Source organism: Mytilus galloprovincialis, chromosome 11 (genome assembly GCF_965363235.1).
Source record: "Mytilus galloprovincialis chromosome 11, xbMytGall1.hap1.1, whole genome shotgun sequence".
Lineage (NCBI taxonomy): Eukaryota > Metazoa > Mollusca > Bivalvia > Mytilida > Mytilidae > Mytilus > Mytilus galloprovincialis.
This window is the reverse complement of record NC_134848.1, coordinates 59,839,438-59,862,085: the sequence shown is the minus strand read 5'-3', so window position 1 is coordinate 59,862,085 and position 22,648 is coordinate 59,839,438. Positions and strand designations below refer to the sequence as shown.

The following is a 22,648-nucleotide window of genomic DNA, read 5'->3' as shown; positions in this document are numbered from 1 at the left end:
AATTTGCCCCAAATATGTCCTGTACGTATAGATTTATTACCTTACACAATTTATTGTCATTACAAAATAACGTAAAAAAATAAAAGCATCGAACTTTGTATACAGCTGTTCCAATGTGTTAATTGGCTATCATTGGCTTCACTTTTATAAACTTTTAGTTTCGTATCATGAATGATACTAGTGTTGGAGTAACATATACTGTGCTTTAGAATGCGAATGTTTGACACGTGAAAGCTAAAGTTTCATTTATGTATTTTTAATCTGTGGAAATTACCAATGTATTAATTTGCAGAGGACGAAAAACGTAAAGGTTCGACGAGGGATTGGCGCAATATTTAAAACACATCATTGAAATTAAATCTTATTTAGTATACATATTTGTGAATAAATTGAATTTAAAAGGTAATACAATGTATGTACTGCAAGAACATAGCAGACCTACATAGAAATATTTATGAAGTTGAAGGAGTTTCTGGAATTTCCCACTGAAGAGGCCATACGATGGATCATTGCATACTGTTGATATATATATCATATGTCTTAAAAAAGGTTACAGAAATGGAAATAACCGTTATAATTACTTTATACGAGGAAAATATTATGACAAATCAGTATTACGTACAATAGATACAATTTTCAGTTGCTATTTTAGTCATCGTTGAGTATATAAGTGAAGGATGAAGAATTGATTTATTAAAACACTTAAAAGTGTTCGCTTGATCGGCCATTGTCATATATGTCTTGGTAACGAGGAAGAGACTGTGTTCTTTACAACATGTCTGACTGGGAATGCTCGTCTTGTACTTTGTTAAATAAAGGAACAGTCGATATATGTCCTACGTGTCACCTCAGAAATCCTAATGCAGTATTAACGTACCCTGATAATAGTGGCATGGACCAAAATGGCGCTACCTCGGCACTCAAATACCCAGGATCTGACAAATCTGAATTTAAACATACAGGATCAGATCCGACATCAGACAAAGGTATGTTCATCAAATTTGTGTTCTTTTTAATTCACTTTGTTATTGTAAGTGTGATTGAAAATCTAGAAGAAACATTTAATTTGCAGCGACCGACAGTTTTCCTTCTATTCCATCTGTGGAACATTTATAACATTGCATTGGCATTGTAATTTGAAATGAAATACATCTCCAATCTTTGGCGTAGTGTTGTGCTTGTAATGTTTGGAACTTATTTTGTTGGTTGGTTGTTTTGGTATGTTTTTCGGGGATTAGGATCTATAAAAAAGAAGATGTGATATGATTGCCAATGAGACCATTCTGCACAAGAGACCAAAATGACACAACTATAGGTCACCGTACGGCCTTCTACAATGAGCAAAGCCCATACCGCATAATCAGCTATAAAAAGCCTCGAAATAACAATGTAAAACAATTCAAACGAGAAAACTGTGTTGTTTGTTTAAAAGTAGTGGTATTTTTTATATAACTTTTGATGCTGAAAAAGTTGCATAGTTAACAAATTTAATTTAGGATGTCGATAACAGGTAGAGGTACAAAAACCATGATCCTCTTAAATACATACCTATGCATGCATGTTTGTATACAAAAATGTACGGTGATCTACATTGTAGTTGATATATAATATCTATGTTATTTGGTTGTCTCATAATACCACGTCTTCTTATTAGTGAGTCTCATTTGGGTCTAAGCGTGACGCGGGATTGCCTATCTTTTGTAAGCGTGTCAAAGTCAAATTATTGTTTCGTGAAAACGAAAAATGAGGTCTCAAGGTCAATAACAAAAAAATGAGAACTTCTTACGTACATAGTGTAAGCGGGATACGAGAATCTGACAAAACAATAATCAGGATTCGGGATCAGAACCCCCAAATGAGACCCCCGGCCCCTTATTAACATACAGTCAGGAATTATTTTTTTCTATATTTGAATAAAAAAATGTATTAAGTCTACATGAATTCTGAAAACATTCTAAATGTTCTATTATCTTGTAATTTCATTTCGTGCTACATGTACTTTTGAAAACAGACTCAATGTTGAAGCTCCGCGGCGCATGCCGAAATTTTGACCTTAAGTTGTTTACATATTGTGACTTGGATGGAGAGTTGTCTCATTGGCACCCATGTATACCACACCTTCTTATTTCAATGATTTTTAAAAATGTTAATAAAATGAATACTCAAGATTTGATCAACAACTATTGCTTGCCATGTAGCTGTGACGATTTTACAAGGTATCATGTAAAAAAAACCCAGGTGAAATTATAACACTTTCCCCTTTTCCGATTTTTTCATGGTGCTTCTTTAGTAATGTGCAAATAAAAAAATACAAAATTAATTTCTGTTGCAATTACTTCGAAGTTATCCACTGTATTGACTGGACTAGTAATGTACGATTCTGCGAAGCACCCAATATCGTTTTAGATGAGGCTCCTTATGGGGCTGTCCAAGTAATCACATAAACATTACACATACTGTATTTGTTGCCACTACAATCATATAATCAGGAATTATTTTTTAAACAAGAAAATCAAGTAATCGTAAATACAGTCCGAGATTATAAAATAATGGTCTGGTACTAGTTATCAAATAATCACTATAAAACGGACAATTAATCAAATAAGCAAAAACCCCACGAGGAGACCCCTAGATGATCAAACTTATAGATATATATATAGTGTCAATTAAAGGCAATTACTTTGAGTCTGATAGATATAGGAAGCTGTGGTATGAGTGTCAATGAGACAACTCTCCATCCAATTAACAATTTATTAAAGTAAACCACTATAGGTTAATGTGCGGCTTTCAAAACGGAAACTAGCCTCACACCGAACAGCAAGCTATTATATAAAGGGCCTCAAAAACTACTAGTATAAAACCATTCAAACGGGAAAACCAACGGTCTACTCTATATAAAAACAAGAAATGAAACTAGCAAATAGTTTATATTTCCTGGTACATGTACCTCCTTTGTTTTCTGTCCAGAAATATCTGTTATTTCCGGGAACTTTTAAGACCATTGTTTTATTTTGACGATTTATATCACATATATGTGATGTATTCATTGTTGTTTATGCTGAAACGCTTCAGATAAAATCTTTTTTTCAACAAAGGAACTAGTGTTTCGATCTTTCAGAGTGATATAAATTCACTTTCATACATTTTCAGATTGGACTTGCAGTGACTGTACCTTTCACAATTCTGTATCAACAGTTTGTGAAATGTGTGAAATCTCAAAATCAGAGTCGATACGGAAATCCCAGACACCAGTGCTGACACCATCAAAACCTCCAGTTCAAAACATGTCAACTGGTTATGCAACAGGTTAGCCTCTTCCTACACTTATTAATATACTCTGTGGTATGTTGCTTTGTTCATTGTTGAATGCCGCACGGTGACACATAGTTGTTTACTTTTGTGTTATTTTGGTCTCTTCTGAATAGTTGTCTCATTGGCAATCATTTTTTTTAAAAGACGAATAACCACCCAACATATGCCACCGAGTGTATATATAAGGGTATGGATTGGGTTTACAGAATAGAGATTATGTTCCAAATATACAGAAATATGGACAAAGATTAGAGAAAATAGGGCAACAAATAAAAAATTAAATCTCCTTAATTATATATTTACTTTTTTCACTTATTTAATGTGATTTTGGTAATTTGCGTACAATTTAGCAATACAAGTAGTTTTAATAGGAAGACCCTCTATGCTTATTTTCATTTTTAGAGCATCATATATAATTAATTGTAAAGGTTATACCACTATTGAAAATTTAATAAAAACCGGCCAGAGGCGTACCATATCTAAAGTACTTTTATAATTGTAAAATCGAATGAATAAGAGCAAGAACAAATTAAATAAGTGAAATTAGTTTATAAAATATTAATCAATGTTAACCAATGAATAAAACATAAACCAAAAATTTAGAAAAATAGCCTATCCATTCCCAAAGCACCAAAGCGCGTGCGGTTAAAAATTACACAAAAAAAAAACCCAGTGCATTTGTATGTTATAAAACAGATAGCAACTATTTAGCTTATCTGGCAATAATGATTCGTAGTGAATTCTGAGCTTCATGTGGAGGGGGAAAGGGGGAGGGGGCTTTGAGAAACGTTATTTAAAAAAAATAAGAAGATCTGTGTGGGATTTGTCTAAAATGACCCTATTAAAATAATCCTGACAAGTAATTTTGGAAAGACCTGAATGTTGACAATTTCATATGATATTATTTTTAGAGATAATAGAAAAAGATGCGTTTCGATATTTTCTAACTTCTTGACGACCTTCAGTTCACATAATCTTTCATATCATTAAAAATCGACGTTTTAAGCAGAAAATGTTTTAATTATTGAAATAGTCGTCTTTTTTTACAACAGGAAGAAGATTTTAATCGTTTATAGAAATACACTAAATAATGTTTAAGGTCATCAACTTGAAACAGGGAGCGTGAATAATAACAGAAAGGAAGTTTTCTTTCTTTATACACTCTTCAAACAATAGTAGAAAATATTATGTTTTCCTGTCCGAATGTTCATATGTCCGTCCCGTATCCAGTTTAACATGTTTCTACTTTCTTTTATAATGTATGCCTATGTTGGAAAATGTGTAAAGTAATAGTAGTAGTCACACACATTTGTTTTTTTTTGGAGGGGGGAATTAAAGTGTGCGTCCTTGTATCTGTAACTGTGCACCCGTCGTTTTGCGCTTCTCATTTACAATTTAAATCAAAGATTTATAACAACATATAATTAAAAATATGTGCGTTGAAAATAAAATAAAATAAAATTGGACAGTTGTTCTTTTATTATTATGTGGAAAAAATTTCACAAAATCTCTTTTGTCATAGTTCTGTATGACAGTATATTTGTTTTCCCATTAACCCAGAACAACCTGTAATAATGTATCCATTCACGAAGCATACAAGAGTCATGGACGGGCGAGGCATCTTTTTTTTTGTTCTTTTATTTTCAAAGCTGTATGTCCTTTTCTTTCTTTTTTTTTCTTATTTGTAATATTCTGAATTCTTTACCCTTTTCCCTGTACTAGTTTATTTTTGTCTATTCACACTTAATGCAATTGGCTGTAAAAAAATACATCTAATAATTGGGTGCTAAAATATTAAGAATAGAGAATAATGGCTAAATGTACAAAGAAAAGATGGTATTAAAAATATAGATTATAGAAATGAAAGTCCTCCCATATCATTCAGACCCTAATGTATTCTTTTCTAGACTCAGGTTGAGTGAGAGCTTGAAATTATAGGTTAATTTTTATCAATTTTTGGCTGCTGCATCCTAACGTGAAGGCCACAACGTTCCTTTGTTTTTACATTCGTTCATAATATGGATATGTGTTTACATTTGGCTAAAAAAAACCACCCCGGACGAGAAAAGGTAGCGAGTTCTATTAATAACGTGAAGTATGTATCGATAGGCGTGTAAAAGTTGATATAGTACGGAAATAATTGATGGACTATTGACTGGGAGTTCAGTTAAACGGAAATTTCTATCTTATTTTTTATTTTTATTTCAGTGGGTGTTAATCTTAACTGAATGAATTAAGATAATCAGTTAAATACATATCATATTCCATAAATATTGAAAGTAAACATTTTTTGTTTCCTGGTATCTTTGTTTAATACTAAATGACGTATAAGGATGGAAAAGATATTTAACTTTTCATAACACTATATTCAAGTGCATGAGAAAACAAATACGAATAACTTAAAGATTAATACATCATTGTTTGATTTACATGAAATGTCACAAATATTTTATGCATATGTCGTTTTCGTGTTTAACCATATAGTACATGGACCTGTTTTATTGTTGTTTACTCGACTCTTGATTTTGCTGATCTCTCATTTGAAGCAATGTCTGAATACCTTCATTAGTATTTTCGCTATTTAATTAACAAAAATTATTATCAGTTACATGTACATAGTGTGCTTGTGATCAAACACGATATATACGGGGTCTGTAAATTCTAAATGGGTTAGAGCGCTGCTCGAATATACTCGATTATAAGGAAATTAAGTCTGTAAATAGTTCTCAAATTCTGGATTAACTCATGATAGTTAATGTTGTTAACATGAACATTTATTATATATCATGACATATCGATAAATTCATTAAAAAACCATCATCTTAATACCTCCCCTAAAACATTATTTTTTTGCTCTCGACAATACCTATCAATATACGGAAATGTCAGTTTGCAAACGGAAGTTTCCCAACTCCTGAATACACTTATGATATTATATGATTTTAATTATTACACCATAACATATCGATTAAACTTTAATGTTATAAGTATTAGATATATAGTCTTCTCATAACAAAATGACATCAGCTACGAAGATAGGAGACGACGTTATCCGATATAAAAAGGGGAATTCGATTTAATAACACGGGAGTAGTGTCATTATCTTAAATTTTCCAGATACCTTTACACCTCCACCTGCCTATATTTCTGTCATTTATTGAAACATTCACTGCTGTTGTATGACAAAATGAATTGTTGTACAACTATCTTGTCTTTTATCTGATTTATAAGCCAAAATCTGAACTTTTTGTTTATTAATTATAATGCTTCTGTGTAAATTCAGAAATTATTACAAAGTTTTTATCAATGAAAATAATTTATCAGGTTCGAAATAATAAATACTTGTAGTCATAATTTCGATAGAGATTATCCTTCATGCAACTATTCCAATCGCATTATTTAGATTTTATATTTTCCCTAGTTGTTTAGGATTCGCAATAATAAATGCACTCATTGAATTCTAAATTAACAGTATCAAGAAAAAAATGAGTAAATAAATAACAACCTAAAATCGCCCTGAACATGCATGAAAATTTTGCCACTGAACTGTTAGCAGCCAACAATTAATCGGTCAATCAATCATAATCCCTTTGCCCAACTTCCACTCACCGTGGCCCCTTTTCGTAATTTCCGGCCTATTTACACTTCCGTCCTCTAGCTCCTAGACGAAAATCGGTCCTCTGTTTTACCGGATCCTATGCCATGCCTCCCGTTTCTCTCCTCTTCATTCTCAGCATCCCTTATCCATCTCCACCTCTCATAATTTGTTATTTGTTAAGTATGTATTACGTCACGTTGTTTTAGAGTAAAGAGCTTTCTGTTGGTTGAATGGTTGATATATTCTCACGTTTGATTATGTAAGGGTTTATAGACTTCCCCGTTATTCAAGTTGGTACCTAACACTACAGGGAGATAACTCTGTAAAATCAGCAGAACGTTTTAATGACGTTATATTATTAAGGGAATATTAAGCTTCTCAATGATCAAAATAAGTGTTTGTCAAACTGATATATAACCAGTGTAATTTTTCTGACAAAACGGTTGGTTCAAAATTTTTGAAATTTTTATATTTTTGTCAAAGGGTCAAAGTAAATACTTTGTCAAAATTTAAAGAAAATTAAACGAGCCAAATTAGATTTAGTGAAAGTGTTAGGTACCACCTTAATTTCCCTTTGAGTTCGGTATTGGTGTTAATTAATACTGTTCTTCTCTACTGTTGTATCTGCCTGATTTTATGTACTTTTCGATCTTCAACTGATGTTCTATTATAATGTAGAAAAGACCTTACCAAGTTGAAAAACTTGTGTATAACCCATTTGTCCTTTTTGAACAATAAAACTATAATTACATTAGATGTGTGTTTCATTATAATACGTTATTCTTATTGGCTAACAGCAATTTCACGTCATTCTGAAATTAACATTCATGTCAAAACGAACGTCATGATGGCACGAGCCTTTACAATAAAGTGCACAGGTAAAAGAAACACTTGATTGTAATTGTGTTTTCATTATGATATCGCGCAAATGTAATTATAAGTATTGAATGCTTCTTTTATAGATATAGGAAGATGTGGTGTGAGTGCCAATGAGACAACTCTCCATACAAATAACAATTTTGGTCATTTCATAGTTTTGTCAAAGCGTTGACCGTGCGCACATTTTTAGAATGCGGAAGCGCTTCATACAAAATGTATTTCGGGCAACGCTTTTACACCCCAATGAATTTACAAAAAGAAGCATTCAATTCTTAAATAATGTTCAAGAATGCCTGCTGATGTCTTGGCCTTATATTTTTTCGTTATGTTGTTGTCTCACCAAAGTTAACAACATATTCACCTTTGTTTATACTCGCTTGTACCTTGGAATCAGTACCCTAAAACAGAATTTTCAATACTTGATTACATTTAGGCAACAAAGACAGTAATTATGATAAGTGGCCCGAAGAGGGTTATTTGGTCCGAACACGTTCCTAATATTCGCACAGAAGCACACGACTAATATATTCAAATATAAGGTTAGGATAACTATCTTTTCATTTCTCGTTTACAACGTATTTAATTTAGATCTTTGTGATAAAAATGTACAAGTATTCGTTTTAAACATCTATGTATATAGAAAACAATACAATCCGTAAGTCTATAGATAGTTTGGATTTAACATATTTCCTTGAATAGATTTTACGATAATTCATCGAACCATCTCGTGATACATGCGTCATTTGTATATTTATTTATATAATCAGCTTTAAGGAAGATAAAAGAACTGAAACCAAAGAGACTGGTATTTCCGTCCTTTGTTGTTATTGATATTTACTGTTGTGCAAGGGAATTAAGACACACGACACATATTTTTAAATAAGCGACTTATATCTAAGACAACTGTTGAGTTGAGAGCACAGTGACAATTGCTTAGGCTAATATGTCTGTTGCAGGTCTGTTTATCAGTTTTGTTATTTCATGTATTCGATCATTCGTTTTGTTATTTAATGAATTCACCCGTTTATTTATTTCATGCATTCATCCGTTCAATAAATTAATAGAAAAATAATACAACTGCTCCATAAAAATGAATACTAGTATATAGTATATTTAATGTGCAAGTAAAACTAGTATAAAAAGGTTAAAACTTGAAGCTACATTTTACTGTTATTATTGCCTCTTTTTTTTTAGAATATTAAGTGCCATTCACTATTCTGAAGAAGATGTAAGCATCATACCACATTAAATTGTTTTCCATTTTTAAATATTTTTGTCAGCGTATTAATTTTTACTTTAATTATTTCTTTTTAGCAAGTCGATCTGTGAGTCGAAATGACATAGAAACAGATTGTGCCGAAGATGGCGGAGAATTACGAATGGTGCTAGTAGGTCGAACCGGAAGCGGAAAAAGTGCCACTGGTAATACAATTCTAGGAGAAAGCAAGTTTGTAGCAATGGTCTCTGGATCATCTGTGACTGTCAATTGTAGCCGGGGAGAAACTTATCACGGAAATAGACTTCTTTTAGTCGCTGACACACCAGGGCTATTTGATACAAACCATTTAAATTTCGAAGTCACGCGCGAGATATCCAAATGTGTTGGTATGACGTCACCTGGGCCTCACGCTGTTCTTCTCGTCATCGCAATCGGACGATATACTAAAGAAGAACAGGATACAGTCCAACATTTTATACAGCATTTTGGGCATGACGTCATCAGATATATGATGATAGTCTTTACTCGTGAAGATAGTTTAAAACAAGAACAGAAGACCATTGAAGAATTTCTAGAAACTGCTCCATCTGAACTAAAAGAGATTGTACGCAAATGTGAGAATAGATATATTTGTGTTGACAACCTTGCTAATGAATCTGAAAAGAGGAGAAAAGTTAATGAACTTATAACAAAAATAGACGACATGGTGGAGAAAAATGGCGGAGTATGTTATACTAATGAGATGTATGCTGCTGCAGAAGATGTATTAGCGAGACGCATGGAACAAATTAGGGCAGAATTTGAACAAGACCAAAAACGAGAGAGACGTAAACTACATAACAATTTTGAGCAAGATATTCATGCTCTGACAAATGAAAGATCTAAACTAGAAGATAGAATGGCACGGATGCATTGGGAAAAAGATTACTCCGAGAAAGAAAAACAAACTTTACAGATGGAAATGGTACGAATTCAGCAACAAAAGGAGATCAGTCAAGGAGAGATGGAAGAGGGAGAGAACCGACAGTTATCCGAAAGAATTGCAGCACTGCGCAGGCGTGAAGTTCTCCTTAATCAGCAGCTACAACAAAAAGAACGTCAACGACTATTGATGCTTTCCGATTTAGAAAAAGCCAACCACGGAATCAAACAAAAACGAAAGGAAAGGGGGAGAGGATCATCCCTGGGTTCTTATCCAATAGGACATCTTGATGAAAAAACTGTAAGACAAAAGGCACGCGATGACGTCGAAAACAAATCCCCAAACATTTTTACAGAACTTTTGGAATCACTTAAAAACGTTGGAATAACATTTCTCAGTAAGGCTATTAAATTTTTTAGCAATTTGATTTGAAGTCGCATTTTCTATCAAGTGTTTGGAACTTTTGTCTTTGTACAATTTTATTTCTATCATGTACATGCTTAAAGTATACGCGTTTGTGTAAGAGAACAAAAGGTGTGTATATATATTTATGTGAGAGAGAAATAAGCATGTATCCTTTTGAACATTAGCAACTCTCATTGCCTTTATCCGATAACATCAAACCAATTGCACGGACGATTTACCCATACCAATGCATGTATTAATTAAAACTTATATATAAAAAAATCGATACAACCTAGCTTAGGTTTATATGTGTATATGAGAATATGTGCCAGTATGCTTTCCTTGTTGGAACATTAGTCCTGATATTTTCCGTTTTAATTTCATGTTCTATTAACTTTTTACACGCCTTGTTTGTCTGTTTGTATACCCGTACGTACATTGTAGAAGTTATGTTTTGACATTACGGTAATACTCCCCTCAAACTATTATTAATTTATGTTCAAATGTTTACTGGCATACTTGCATTTTTTGGAAAGTTAGAGACATGTTTCTGAAAATTAAAGGTCTGTTTTTTGTTTGAGAAGCTAGCAATGTCTTTTCCAAGTTTTTATTTCCATTTTGTTCACTGTCATTCATTTTGAGATTTCCACTTTCCATCAGTGTTTTCTTATTTTATTGAAATACTAACCGATATGTCAGCATATTAGCCTACTGGAATTATTCTATGTCAAATAAATCTTAGAGTTTAGAAAACTGATACCTATAAATATAGCTTAAATATTAAGATTGGAAACAGGGAAGCTTTCGATTTATATATAAATCCTCTCCCGAGAAGAAAATACATAACTATGAAGTATGTGATTCAAAAGTTGTCATATTGAAAATTAAACGATGTCAATGGCTCAAGTAGGTAATTGTTTATATAGAAAAAAACTATACTTTTTATACCAACGTCCAATCTTAATTTGAATTTAACGACGCCCCTTCCGTAGTATCACATTTAAGCGATACACTAGTTGAAAACTGGTTCAAAGTGGATTTTGTTTTGTTTTGACCATGGGCTGATAACAGATACCCGTAAATATAGCATAATATAAAAATTGGAAACAGGGTAGCTATTGCTTTTACAAATTCCTCCTCCGATAAGACTATACATAACTATGAAGTACATGTATGTGGGCACCAGAGGTTATTATATATAAAATTACACGTCATAAATACTTCAAGTAAATAATTGTTTCAATTTAAAAAGTCGACCTTTTAAACAAACATCTATTTTAACTATACCCCTTTTGTAGTATCAAATTTTTAAGCGATACATTAGTTGAAAACTGGTCCAAGGTGTTGTTTACGGTATACATTGAATGAATTATATAAAGAAGGAAGATTTCAATTGAAAGATTCAATTGTTATCTTTAAACTTTTGTATTAGTATTATTTAACTTGTACAGGTTGTAATATATTGCTGTAATAAACGCTAGGATGTATGAATTGTTTCATTTATTTAATCTGTAAAGCCTAGAACATTATCTGTTCCATTTAAATACACCCATGTGTCAAAACTTTAGAAGAATAATCTCATTTGTCCGCCCGTCCGTCCGTCTATTTGTCAATCAGTGTGTTTATGTAAAATTCAGTTATTGCCAATGAGACAACTATCCAACACTGGTTAAATTTCGTAGAATTAAGAAAATTTAGGCCACCCTACGACCTTTCAACTTAACAAACCCCATACTTACCGTATTGTTGGTTATAATAGGCCCTGACATGACAAAAAGTGAAACAAATAAATAGAAAAAAAGATGTCTGATTCAAGGCCAAAAAAAAAAAACCCCAACAAAAATAGACATAGTAGACAGCAAACAACTACAAACACTGACGTATAGGTTTGTTCTACTGAACAGGAGAAAAAAATATGCCTTAATAGCACCACTCCTTCTTACGGGATGAGATGCATGGAAATAAATGATACTTTTTGCACAGTTGTAGAATTCTTCCTTATAAAGTGTATAAATAAATAAAATATCTGTTCGTTCTTCGTGTTAAATTGGAGATATAAACTGCAAGCTAGGTAAATTTGATGATTTGATAAACTTTATAAACATCAATATGTTCGCTCTTCTTGTTTTATCCATAATGTGCCAATAATAGGTTTGCCCATTAAATATAGTTTGAAATGACATCTTTAAAAATATTAGAAATTTCTTGTAATTTCTTTGTCCTTTTTGAAAGATGTAAAGAAAATTATTTCCCGCAAAATTTTCAATGGCTAATATCTCGCAAACAAGCACACGGATTCGTATGCACCACTTGAGGCATTGTGCGGTTCGGTCTGTGCGTTGGAATACATTTCTTAGTTAAGCCATCGAATTTTTTAACAATTTGTTTCGAATCGTATGATTTGTTAAGTGTTTGGATGTTTTGTCTTTGTACATTTTTTTTTCTATCACATAAACGCTTAAAGTATATGTGTTTTTGTAAGTAAAGGTGTTAACTATGTATGTAAGAAAATGAAAGAAGCATGTATAGATTTTGGACATTAGCAACGCTTCTAACTGTGCATTGCCTTTATCCAACAACATCAAACCAATTGCACGATGATTTACGCATACCAAAAAGCAAAGCGGAAAGTTCCTAATCAAATGGCAAAATCGAATGATAAAACACATCAAACGAATGGACAATGCATGTATTTACCAAAATATGTATAAAAAAAACCTATACAACCTAGTTTAGGTATACATTTGTATATGGAAATATGTGCCAGTATGCTTTCCCTATTGACACGTCCTCTTTGTCTGTTTTTGTACAAGTACGTACATTTTAAAAGTAATGTTTTGATACTTCTCTCTTCAAATTTTTTTTTCATTAAAATATTTACTGGTATAGCCTCTTTTGAGAAAGTAACGTTAGAGATTTTTTTTTTTTATTTGAAGCTCCGTTTTTGTTTAGTAAACTATAATTTGTGTTTTCCACGTTTTTCCAATTTTGTTTGCTGTCCTTCATTTTTGGGAAATCAACAGCTCAAGTAGATAATTGTTTAAATAGAAAACATACTTTTTCAACCAACGTTCAATGATTATTCTATTTTAACTACACCCCTTCCGTAGTATCACATTTAAGCGATACATAAAGGCAACAGTAGTATACCGCTGTTCAAACTCATAAATCCATGGTCAAAAAAACAAAATCGGGGTAACAAACTAAAACTGAGGGAAACGCATAAATATAAGAGGAGAACAACGACACAACACTACAATGTAACTAACACACACAGAAACGGACCAAGCATCAGACAAAATCCCACGAGAATAACAAATATAACATCAAAACCAAATACATGAATTTGGGATAGACAAGTACCGGGACACGTCTTACCGCAATGTTAATTTACACTAGTTGAGAAAACTGGTTCAAGATGCATTTTTATGGGTATATATTGAATGAATTATACAAAGAAGTAAGCTTTTAATTGATAGATTCAATTGCTATATTTAAACTTTTGTATTAGTATTACTTAACTTGTATATGTTGTAATATATTGCTGTAATAAATGCTACGATGTGTGAAGTGTTTCATTTATTAAATCTGTTTTGTCCCCAAAATTATCTGTTTCATTTAAAAACAACCTAATGAAAATGTTTCTATGATTCATCCTATTAGTCTGTCTGTCTGTCTGTCTGTCTGTCTGTCTGTCTGTCTGACAATCGGTCTATTTATGTGAAATAACATGTTTACATGATTGCCGATTAGAGAACTATCCAATATAGAGACTAAATTATTTTAAAATGACGTACCAAAATACGACCTTTTAACCTAATAAGCCCCATATATACCGTATAGACAGTTACATGTATAACAGGCCCTGACATGACAAAATGTGAACAGAATAAACATTAAATAATTTGTCTGATTAAAGACAAAACAAACAAAAAAATAGATATCGCAGACAGTTACCAACGACAAACACTGAATTATAGGTTTATATCTTTGAACAGGGTAATATAGAATATGCCTTATATCACAACTCCTTTTGACGGGATGCATGGAAATAAATCATACTTTTAACACATTTGTAAAATTCAACCTTAGAAAGTCGATAAATGAAGAAGATTTATATCCTTCGTGTTAAAGTAGAGATACAAATTATGATTTTATAAATCTTATAAACATTAAAGATTGTCGCTCCTTTTCTTTTTGAATTTTTGCCAGATATTCGGAAGCCTCTGTTTTCATCCATACAGTGCAAATGAAATAGTTGCCTACTAAGTATAGTGTTAATTGTCATCTTTGAAAATCTTATCAAATCTTTGTTTTATTTCTTCATCGTTTTTGAAAGAAAAAAGTGCCAATGTCAATATAAATGCATACGAAATGGAAGCACACCACTAATTCATGGTCCCATTGATTTCTATGTTAAATTCCTCCATTTCAAGCAGGCACACCTCTTTTGTTTTAAGTTCAAATAAAGTGGCAATCATTGCATGTCAAAGCAACACTTTATGGTGTCTTGTACTGAAAAAATCATACTTTTAATGGCATATAAGACAGAACTGGTTCCCGGAAATTCGGATGTACCAAATAGGTACTTCAGATCTGACAAACAGACAAAATGTACCCTCTTTATAAATTTGGTGCAGTTTTTTAATATTCAAAATTATAAGTCCAAAAATGTTCTACAATGATCACCAGTCCTTCAGCTTTCATTTGATACCACAAATACCTAAATATTCTAGATATTTCTAAAGTTATACTCATGCGTAGGAACTATTTTGTGTAAAATATGTACTACTTTCTGCTATGTGCTTTCTGGCCGGGACCGAATTAGTGGTGTTACACCAAATCAATACAGAATTATTTCCCGCCCAATTTTCAAAGGCTGATATCTAGAAAACATACACGCGGAGCCTTGATTTTTCTGCTATTTTTGTTCCTTCATTCATATACTGTCAATGTATAACATTCTTTCAAAAATCTTGTTAATTTGTTAAGGTAGTGTGTGTTTCAATGTAAACTCTTAAAGGAGCACTAGCTACGACATATTTAAAAAAAATCTGAAGTATGATGTTTTTTTTTCTTGTTGAATCATTAATGAAAGTGTAAAAGTGAAATACTAATTTGCTTTTATCATCCAGTATGGTTAATTTTTTTCAAATTAAGCTAAGAAACATTGATGATGAATAATTCACTTGCAAGTGAATAACTCGACCTCATTGAATCCGTATGCATGTAAACTTCAATCTTATTCCTTAGCTAGAGGTGTATTACGCATAAATTGTGTGTGTTCGGTTATTTAAAAGACAATAATGTCTACATTGAAAGTGAAACAAAGGTAAATCATTTGATGGACTGATTCGATCCTCAAAAAGTTATTCTTATACAAGTAAAAACGATGATTAGCATATATTATAATCAATGCTATGAAATTAAACAGAACAAGAAAAACACTATTGTACGGGTTCGCTTTCTATTTATTTTAATATTATTATCGCTTATATGACCATCGGAGGTCTTCGGATGTCAACTCGATGGTTAATTAGATGGCATACATACACGCGAATATAAGCTACATATTATCGAGTGCATGCCCTGTATAAGGTCTGTTTTAGACGTTTTATAATTTGATAAATGTTGTACATGATTATAATTAAGATTTAAGAATTTGTGTCAAATCTGTGAACATGAATTTGAAAGTTGGTGTCTTTTCAAGGGAAAATAATCTGAAGCTAAAAGTTTACCTTCGTATTTAAGATTTATATGTGTTTTTTATAACATAATAGTTAGAGAAAAAGCTGTTTTTCGAACTTTTCTAAGTAAACTTGTGACCTTCTATTAACATAATCTTGAATATCATTTAAAATCGACGTTTGAAGCAGACAAATATTTTAATTATTCGTCTTTTTTTTACAACAGGAAGAAGGGATTAATCGTTTATAGAAATATGCTAAATAAGGATGAAGGTCAATAACTCGAACACACAACGTGAATAATAACAAATAGGAAGTTTTCTTTCTTTGTAAACTCTTCACACAATAGTAGGAAATGTAATATTTTCCTGTCCGTGTGTCTGTGTGTCCGTCCCGTATCCGGTTTATTTCTTTAAATATGTAAGCCTTTGTAGAAAAATGTGTAAAGTTATAGTATATGTTTATCACATTTGTTTAGACGTTGGGTGTTTTGGGGGAGGGGAGTGGGGTTAGAGTTATATTATGTGCGTCCTTGTATCTGTGCATCCGTTCTTTTGCGCTTTCGCATGAAGAATTGATATCAAAGATTCATATCAACATATAATTCAAAATATGTGCATTGAAAATATCTTTGGACAGTTGTTCTTTTATTATTAAGTGGTACAACTGCAAATATATATATATATATTGCTTTTTTAATTTAGTTTCATTAATCCTGTTTTATCGTATCTCTGTATGAAGGGTATTGTGTTCTAACAAACTCAGAACAACCCGCAATAATTTAATCCATTCAATCAGCATACTAGAGGCATGGGTGGGCTAATCTGCATTCCTTTGTGTTTTTTTTTTTAATTTTTAAAGCTGTATGTCTGTCTGTCTGTCTGTCTATTCTTTTAATTATTTGTAATATTCTGAATTCTTAATATATTTCGGCCTTTTCCCTGGACTAGTTTAATTTTGTCCATTCCTGACTATTTTATTAACCTCATCTACACCCTTAAACAATCTGCCGTTTTTTTGAGTTGATAATCTGTATAGATGCGAGAGACTGGATGGGATTTACAGTATAAATAATACAGAATACAGAGATGAAAGTCATCCCATTCAAATCCTAAAGTATATTCTTCTAGGTTGATTGAGAGCTTGAAATATTAGGTTAATTTTTATTAATTTTTGGACTGCTACCTCCTTGACGTATAGGTCACAACTTGGATTTTATTCTCATTCGTTCATACTATAAGTATATTTACATTGCGCTAAAACACATCCCAGACGAGAAAAGGTAGCAAGCTCGAAATAACGTGAAATATTGATCAATGGGCGTGTAAAAAGTTTATATAATACGGAAATAATTGATGGACTATTGACTGGGAGTTCAGTTAAACGGAAGTTTCTATCTTATTTTATTATTTTATTTTAATGGGTGCTAATCTTTTAACTGAATGAATTTAATCGATTAAATACATATCACATTTCATAAATATCAAATGTGAACATTTTAATTTTCCTGGTATTTTCAATTTGTTCAATATTTTATGAAGTATAAGGATTAAAACGATATTTATTTTTTTCATAACACTATTCAAGTACATAAAAAAATTCAAAAAATGTAAAGATTAATTTATTCTGGTTTGCATTACATGAACTGTCAAGTATTTTAGGCATATTTATCTAATTTCCTTTAGATCAAATGTTTTCGAATCGTCCTTTGTTTTATCTTTAGTGTGAAATACTATAAACTCAGAAATTACATGGGCGGATCCAGCCATTTTCAAAAAGGGGGGTCCCAACCAAGGAAAAAAAGGGGGGTCCAACTTAATGTCCCCATTCAAATGCATTAATCGTCCAACAAAAATGGGTTCCAACCCCCGGACCCCACTTGATCCGCCACTGACTTATTGCATGCATTTAAAATAACTGCGATCTTAGAAAAATGGAGAGAAGAAAAAAGCGAGATTTATTATTGCGATTTTTCATGAAAATCTCCATACGGATATAAGCATCAGATATTAGAATGAGAGTTCTTTTTATTGTGATTCTCGTCAAGTCGCATTATTCGAATAAATAAAAACCTTCCTATACTATCTGAATGGTAACCATCTGAATTTACAGAATATAAATGTATGTATTCGATTTATCTATTTCTGTAATTGATAAATGAGAGATCGTTTTAGGGACGATAAGGGACTTTCCGTTTTGAATTTTCATCGGAGTTCTCTATTTTTGTTATTTTCCTTTTTCATAACAAAGGTACTAAAAATAAAATAATTCATTTAGAAGCGTTCTTTATTAGCAATAAAATGTATTTACATGTATCATGTATATCACAGTTGATTATTCGCCTTTTAATTTTGATGATCTCTCCCTTATGAAAAAAAACCTGGAGACCTTAATTAGTATTTCAGCCTCTATTTTTTTATATTAAAAAAAATCTATTGAAATACGGACGGAAATCTCCAGACTTTTGAATAAACTCGAGATAGTATATGATTTTAATCATTACATGTACACTTTACTATATATCATATCATGGCGTTAATTCACCAAAAACATTATCTTAATTAAGTTAATACCTTCTCTTTTTTCTCTCGACAATATATATCAATATACGGAACTTTAAGTTTGAAACGGAAGTTTCCCAACTTCCGAATACACTCGTTGTAGTATATCATTTTAATCATTACATCATAACATATCGATTAAACTTACGGATGTTATAAGTATTATAGAAAGTCTTCTCTTGACTAAGTGACGTCAGCTACGAAGACATGAGATGATGTCATCTGATATACATTAGAAATTTGTTTTAATAACACAGGAATAGTGTCATTATCTTAAATTTCCCAAATGCCTTCATTAAAATTTTTTACAACCTCCACCTGCCCATTTCTCTGCATTAAATTGATACATTGTCACTGTTGTTGTATGACAAAACGAATTGCTGTACAACTATCTTGTCTTTATAGGATTTATAAGCCAAAACCTGAACTTTTTGTTGATAAATTATAATGCTTCTGTGTAAATTCAGAAATTATAACGAAGTTTTATCAATGAAAAAAATGTGTCAGGTTCGCAATAATAAATACGTGTATTCATAATTGATTACTAGTATCCTTCGTTCAACTATTCCAATCGCATTATTTGGATTTCGCATATTACACAGTTGTTAAGGATTCGCAATAAAAAATGCACTCATTAAGTTCTAAGTTAACAGTATCTGAAAAAGACGAGTAAATAAAATAACAATCTAAAATCGGCCTGAACATGCATGAAAACAGCAATTTCGCGTCATTCTGAAATTAAAATTCATTTCAAAACGAATTTCATGATGGCACGAGCCTTTACAATAAAGTGCACATGTAAATGAAACACTTGATTGTAATCGTGTTTTCATTATCATAGCGAGCAAATTTAATTATAAGTATTGAATGCTTCTTTTAGAAAATTCAACGGGTTGTAACATCTTTAACCGTTGGCACAATCGTAGAACGAAGCGCTTCCGCGGTTCATGCAAAATATACTTCGGTCAAAGCTTTGAAACTCCAATGAATTTATTAAAAGAAACATCAATTAAATAATGTTCAATACTGCTTGCTGATGTCTTGGCCTTATATTTTGTCATTATGTAGATGTCTTACGAAAGTAAACAACACATTTTCTTTTGTTCATACTCGCCTGTACCTTGGAATCAGTTCCCTAAAGCAGAAATTTCAATACTTGATAACATCATGGTCACAAAGACAATAATTATAGTAAGTTGCCAAAGAGGGTTATTTGATCCGACCACTTTCGCTCAGAAGAAAAAGGTAAATATATTTTAATATTAAGTTTACATAACTATCTTTTCATTTTTGTTTACAATGTATAAAACTTAGATCTTTATGAGAAGGTATACACGTATTCGCTTTACGCTGCTAATAAAAGTATTTTAAACCAAAAACAAATATAATCCGTATGTCTAATTTTCCTGGAAAAGATTTTAAGATAATTCATCGATGTATCCCGTGCTACATGCGTCATATGTATATCTATCTATATGATCAGCTTTAAGGAAGATAAAGAGACTGGTATTTTCGTCCATTTTTGTTATTGATATTTTACTGTTGTGCGAGGGAATTCAGATACGACACATATATTATTTAATAAACTACTGTTGCATTAAGCTAGAGCACATTGACAATAGTTTAGGCTAATATGTCTGTTGCTGGATCAGTTTTGCTATTTCAAATTTTCATTCGTTTTGTTATTTCATGTATTCACCCGTTTAGTTATTTCATGTTTTCATCCGTTTTGTTATTTCATGTACTCACCCGTTTAGTTATTTCATGTTTTCATTCGTTTTGTTATTTCATGTATTCATCGGTTCAATAAATCAATAGAAAAACATACAATTGCCCCATAAAAATGAACATATAGTATATTTGATGTGTAAGTAAAATCAGTCTAAAAAGGTAAAAACTTGAAGCTACATTTTACTGTTATTATTGCCTATTTGTTTTGTTTTTAGGAAATTAAATGCCATTAACTATTCTTAAGAAGATGTAAGCATCATACGACATCTAATCAATTTTATAATCAAATACTTTTCCCATTTTTAAATATTTTTGTCAACGTATTTATAATTAGGTCTTTCCACCTTTTTTGATTTTGTTATGTTATTTGGAGTATGATATCTTATAGTTTAAACGCTTTAAAAATTGACAACCGCATAACAAAATACTTTACGTTGTAAGAGTTATCTCCCCAAATACTGTTTTCTTGTGACCACTACTCCTTCGCAACCCTAAAAGATTACGACAAATTTATTTTACCAAATTGTTCTTTACATCTTCAGGATTAAGATATTTATTTGGACCGAAGCTATACCGAGACTCCATATGAGAGTTATTCTTCTTTTTTCATTTGATTCAAGTGATATGCATTTCTATCTGGTAAACCATAAGTGATAGAGACCTAGGGTCTTTTGATTTGAAGTACTTGGTCCAAAAAATGAAAGTTAGATCAAGGTCAAAGGTCAAGGTCATATTATGAATTTAGGTTTTGGCTTATTTTCACGTATTTTCAAAAATAGTAAGTGATAACGACAAATTGTTTTTACTAAATTGTTAGTTGCGAAATGTCGTAACACACACATTTTGATTGCGAGGGTACGTTAACCGTAAATGGGAGTTTTCTCCCCTTTTATATTTAGAATTATGCGTTAAGTGGTATAACTTATCAACCAAACATATAAAAGATATAGGGTGTTTTGATTTGAGGACCTTGGTCTGTGACCTTCAAATTGAAGTCAATGTCATAGGTAAATAGGACGTTCTAGATTTTGACCTTGGCTTTATATTCATATTTAGCAACTCTCATTGCCTTTATCCGATAACATCAAGCCAATTGCGCGGACGATTTACGCATACCAATACATGTATTGAACACAACTTGTATATCAAATTGATACAACCTAGTTTAGGTTTATATTTGTATGACTTGTGAAAATAATTGCCAGTATGCTTTCCTTGTTGACACACAAGTTCTGATATTTTTCGTTTTGATTTCATGTTCTATTAACTCTTTATACGTCTTGCTTGTCTGTTTGTATACATGTACGTACATTGTAGAAGTTATGTTTTGACATTAAGGTAATACTCCCTTCATAAGAATACACATAACTATGAAGTACGTGCTAGTATTAGTATTACTTAACTTGAACATGTTGTAATATATTGCTGTAATAAATGCTAGGATGTGTGAATTGTTTTATTTATTAAATCTGTTAAGCCTCCAATATTATCCGTTTCATTTAAAACACACAAGTGTAAAAAAAAATCGATGAATAATCCTATTCGTCCGTCCGTAGAATTAAGAAAATTTAGGCCACCCTTCGACCTTTCCACTTAACAAACCTCATACTTACCGTATTGTTAGTTATAATAGGGTCTGACATGACAAAAAGTGAAAGAAATAAAGAGAAAAAAATGTCTGATTGAAGACAAAACAAACCCAACGAAAATAGATAGAGCAGACAGCAACCTACGACAAACCCTTACGTAAAGGCTGACACCTTTGACCAGGAGAAAAAGAATATGCCTTATTAGCACAACACCTTCTTACGTGATGGGATGGGATGAGATGCATTGAAATAAATGATTTGCACAGTTGTAGAACTCTTCCTTAGAAAGTGTATAAATGAATGAAATATCTGTTCGTTCTTCGTGTTAAAGTCGAGATAGAAACTGCAAGCTAGGTATATTTGATGATTTCATAAATTAAGATGTTCGCTCCTCTTGTTTTTTTTTACTTTTGTTTGCCAGATATTCTGAAACCTCTTGTTTTATCCATAATGTGCCAATAATTGGTTTGCCCATTAAATATAGTTTGAAATATAGTTTGAAAGAAAAAAAGCGCCAGTGCGAAATGCATGAAAGATGTAAAGAAAATTATTTCCCGCAAAATTTTCAAATGATTATAACTCGCAAGTAAGCACAGGGAATTGTATGCACCACTTAGGGGCATTACGTGGTTCGGTCTGTGCGTTGGAAAACATTTCCCAGTCAAGCCATTTAATTTTTTAACAATTTGTTTCGAAGTCGTATGTTCTGTAAAGCGTTTAAATATTTTGTCTTTGTACAGTTTTT

At 31.8% G+C, this 22,648-nt stretch overlaps 1 protein-coding gene across 1 annotated transcript; it reads left to right on the top strand.

Annotated features, from left to right (window-relative positions):
• The first annotated feature begins 647 nt into the window (after positions 1-647).
• On the top strand, positions 648-11,181 carry LOC143052502 (uncharacterized). The gene is made up of 3 exons (XM_076225549.1): positions 648-986; positions 3,151-3,306; positions 9,104-11,181. Exons 1-3 carry the CDS (start codon positions 776-778, stop codon positions 10,360-10,362), a joined length of 1,626 nt encoding a protein of 541 aa, XP_076081664.1. The 5' UTR covers positions 648-775; the 3' UTR covers positions 10,363-11,181.
• Positions 11,182-22,648: the final 11,467 nt, after the last annotated feature.

Coding starts and splice junctions, on each gene's coding strand:
- LOC143052502 (XM_076225549.1), top strand. CDS start 776: ATGTCTGACTGGGAATGCTCGTCTTGTACTTTGTTAAATAAAGGAACA. Junction 987..3,150: donor AGATCCGACATCAGACAAAG/GTATGTTCATCA, acceptor ATACATTTTCAG/ATTGGACTTGCAGTGACTGT. Junction 3,307..9,103: donor GTCAACTGGTTATGCAACAG/GTTAGCCTCTTC, acceptor ATTTCTTTTTAG/CAAGTCGATCTGTGAGTCGA.